Source organism: Penaeus vannamei, chromosome 24 (genome assembly GCF_042767895.1).
Source record: "Penaeus vannamei isolate JL-2024 chromosome 24, ASM4276789v1, whole genome shotgun sequence".
NCBI classification, from domain to species: Eukaryota; Metazoa; Arthropoda; class Malacostraca; order Decapoda; family Penaeidae; genus Penaeus; species Penaeus vannamei.
The window spans coordinates 669,291-673,965 of NC_091572.1; the positions used below are offsets into that span (position 1 = coordinate 669,291).

A 4,675-nucleotide genomic window follows, 5' to 3' on the forward strand; every position below is an offset into this window, starting at 1 on the left:
TGCGGAAGGAGTTTCTGTACTCCCTCCAGAAAACTGATCCGCTAAGTGCCATCACAGTAATAGGAAATAAGCTGTTTATGAATGAATGCCTCTTGATGTGTTTGATTAATGGAGAAGTTTCAAGGTCAGATTTCACAGAAAAAATGTATATACACCATAACAAAGATTAAAGTCATAAGAGATTATCAGTCTGGTAAGTTGAAGTTCACATTTTAGGAATAAAATCATGATAAAAGAAGATTAAGAAATTCGAAACGATTAAACTATTGGAGACATTTTCATGAAGAAGTGAAGGGAAGGTTGGTCGACAAACTGATATTGTTTAGCTTCTAATATACATTCTCTGTACCCTTTCAAGTGTTTATGAAAGTACATACATGCATATATATATGTATATTTCAAGTGCTTCTGAAAAATGACAGGGCGACATATTTATTTACATTTCGTCTGTCGGTCGGTTAGTCGATATTATATTCGTAAATTAACATAACTTCAAACAATTACTTATACTATCAATCAATATCTATCTATCTATCCACATATATGATATATAATGACATGACTAAGTACCTTTTTACTAGGAGAGAGAGAGGGAGAGATAAATAAACAACATAACCGTAAAATTTCCATCAATCACACGTACAGAAATACAATGAGCATTATAGAAAGAGCACTCAACCCATATTTCCCAGAAATATTATTTTTGTTTGATATGAATGAATATATTTCACTGAAATGGACATTTGTTTGAGAAACAGGTAGCGAAATTCGGCAGTATCTCTAAATTTGTTTTTGCTTTGAAAAACAATCATAACAGGAAGGAACAATCCTTGTGACTTAATTCGGGTTACAACTATGGGTTTATGAACCACTATTGATAAATTGAACATTGTATACATGCATGCATATATACATATATATGCATGTATGTATGTATGTATATCTATATGTCTGTGTGTATGTGTGCGTGTACATATATACTATGTATATATATATATACATATGCATATATGTATATATATATATATATATATATATACTATGTATATATATATATACATATGCATATATGTATATATACCACATACATATATATCTATATATGTGTGTGTGCATACATACACACACACACACACATGTGTGTATGTGTATGTGTGTATATGCATATACATACAGACACACACATATAATATATTAATATATATATGTATATATTTATATATTCATGTACGCACAGACACACTCACACACACACACACACACACACACACACACACACACACACACACACACAAACGCAAAAAGACACACACACAATAAGAAACACATAAGCACACATAAACGCACACACATACATGTATATGCTTGTATATATATATGAATGTATATATATATATATATATATATATATATATATATATATATATATATATATATACATATAAGAGCATGTTTATGTATATACATGTATCTGTGTATATATAGAATTATATATATTCATAGATACATACATATATAAATGCATATATATATATGTATGTGTGTGTGTCTGTGTGTGTATGTATGTGTATGAGAGTCTGTGAATATATATATTCATAGATACATACATGTAAATGCATGCATATATATATATATATATATATATATATATATATATATATATATATATATATATATATATATATATATACATATATATATACATACATATATATATATATATGTGTGTGTGTGTGTGTGTGTGTGTGTGTGTGTGTGTGTGTGTGTGTGTGTGTGTATGTATAATGTATGTATACATATGCATAATCATATATATATATATATGCCTGTGTGTGAGCGTGTGTGTATGTGTGTGTACATGTTTATATGTTCATGTATGTATACACACAAACTTAAACACACACAAACATACACATCTATAATTATATTTATATACACCTATGCATTTTTGCATATGTATATATATATGTGTGTGTGTGCATGCGTATGAATGAACACATAAATTAAGTATTGGTATATGTGCGTATGACTCGGGTAGGAGGTATACCACCACTTTCTGCGATAAACTGCACCCCACAGCAGAGACAGATATATGATATACACAAATGCATTAATGAATAAGCAAAAGAGAGCACTCGTCTTTGACAGACTGAGGAAATACAGTTTTAATGGCTGTTCCCTCAGGGTGCGTGAACCCCTGCTTGTCCAAGGCCACGCACAGGAGCCGTATATAAAGCGGCTTCCACAAGCAGTCAGCAGACACAGCGTCCTCGGTGAGCCAAGAAGAGGTCCAGCCATGAAGCTTGCGGTGAGTCGCCATAGATGTTAGCGAACAAAAACTTTATCTAATACTTGAGGGTACATATGCATACATAATCCCAGACAGAAATCACACACATATATAACATAGATAGATATGTATGTATGAACGCATACATCTGTCTATATACATACATACTAATATAACCCTTTTCTTTCACTTTTTCACTTATATTTTCAGTTAGATTTTTAAAAGACTTTGATTAGTATTTGTGAAATAATAGGCATGTATCAGCTTGATTGATTCATGTAAACTTAAATCAGACAAAATTTATTAATCATCACTGATTTACTTTAAAGGAAAAATACCATTATTCCAAAAGAAAGCAATGTGTACTTCTATGATAATTTAAATTTATAAAAGTATATTTTCCAGGCAATCGTACTGGTGTGTTTGGCAGCGGCCGTGGTAACACACGCCGATCCCGAGCCACACAAGTACCAACACTACCCCTACCGCCACTACTCCTACCACCAATACCCCTACCATCACTACTCTCCTCGCCACCACTATGTCAAGCATCCGGCTGCCGGCACCTACTCCGTCAGCACTCAAGTTCACGGCCTCACCAAACGCTCAGCTGACCCCATGCCGGAAGCTGACCCTCAACCAGCAGCTGACCCTGATCCCTCCAACAGCTATAGTTACCAGGTAGTCCACCATGGCCATCCTCGCTATGGATACCACCATGGCTATCGCTACCCTTACAATAACTACCGCTACAACAACTACTATGGTTACCCTCAGAGATACCACAGCCTCCACAAGAGATCAGTCGAATCGGAACCCGAACCTCAACCTCATTACAGCTATCACGGACGCCCTCACTACTACAACAGATACTATCACGGTTACCCCCACTACTATCCTTACTACGCCGGTTACCGCTACCGCTACAGGGGATAAGGAAGGGGTGAGGCATGGATTACGACAGGCCTTGTGGCGATGGTCCTTCACCAGATGTGTCTGATAGTCCGGTTTGCTCACGCCGGTTTTTCAGGCACTGGTAGTAAGGTGGTCACTCTTAGGAGGCCACAGAAAACTGAGGAATTCTCTTTTTAATGTCGGAATAGCAGTACATTGTGTACACAATAAAAATTACAATAATCTAATGGAAAATATGTTCACAGACCTCGAACTTTTCTTATTATCGAACTTGTTTCACAATCAAGATTATTATTTCTCTGATTCAGAAAGCTAATGAGATTATCAAATAAACCATGCGAAAAAAGTCAAATCTGAGTTTCAGTTTCAGGACTAACGAAGCATGACTTGTTTTTCTACTCTTGACATTCTTCTTTATAAATATGACATTCTAATATTACCACATACCCCTAATTTCTTAAATTGAAGCTTGAGAATGAAACATGAAAGAAACATTACAATCGATTTAAATGTTTCAAAATCATTAATTTCTCTCTCTGATAGGACCCCCCCCCCCCCCCAACCATTTGGATTCCAGGGGCCACCTCTGCACGCCATTCCTCCTCCACAATCTACTGCATATATTCCTTCTCTTGTAGACTTTAGAATTGTCATCTGCAGAAAAAGAAAGGAAAAAAAGAGGAATTTCATTGATATATTATTCTACCTAATCATGCGTATCTATATCGATGTGTATCTATCTACCTGTCTATCTATGCATATATAATCATATATAAATATAAATATAAATTTGTATGTATGTATGCATACACACGCAAACACACACATATATATTTATTTATATATGTACGCACACTAAAAAATATATGTAAATATAAGTACATCTATACATATATGTATAAACACATATACTAACACAATAATTAGTGTACACATACAAAATTCAGTGAAAAGTCTTTAGAATCCTCTAAAGTGTCATACATAATAATCATCCTTATCACAAGTCTACACAGCGTAAACTTTTGAGCACCCCCCCTCTCCCGCCCTCCTTCTCTATAAGTGTACGTTAGCGGACGAAAAATAATGATAGATCAAGATCTCCTTATCTATATGTGTGTTCTTATTAAGTGATTCTAAGAAAATTATATGAATTTAAAATAAAGTCAAGCATTATATTTCTCTTTCACTTTATCATATATATATATATATATATATATATATATATATATATATATATATATATATATATATATATATATATAACTACAGATTATTTACTGAAAATAAAATCTTATAAGCAAAATTGAAATATTTTCCAATGTTCAAATATATCAAACATAAGAATTGTAGAAACCATCCTGGCATGAACCGATATGATGTGCGAGACAGAAAGTCATCGCGGCGGAAATTGCATCCGATGTCACTTCAGCTGGGTCTTCCAGCTGAGTATCACCAAGGACAGAGCCACAG

At 33.9% G+C, this 4,675-nt stretch overlaps 1 protein-coding gene across 1 annotated transcript; it reads left to right on the top strand.

The window, feature by feature from the left end:
- Positions 1 to 2,268: 2,268 nt before the first annotated feature.
- On the top strand, positions 2,269 to 3,538 carry LOC138866201 (uncharacterized). The gene is made up of 2 exons (XM_070138172.1): positions 2,269 to 2,308; positions 2,696 to 3,538. Exons 1-2 carry the CDS (start codon positions 2,297 to 2,299, stop codon positions 3,224 to 3,226), a joined length of 543 nt encoding a protein of 180 aa, XP_069994273.1. The 5' UTR covers positions 2,269 to 2,296; the 3' UTR covers positions 3,227 to 3,538.
- Positions 3,539 to 4,675: the final 1,137 nt, after the last annotated feature.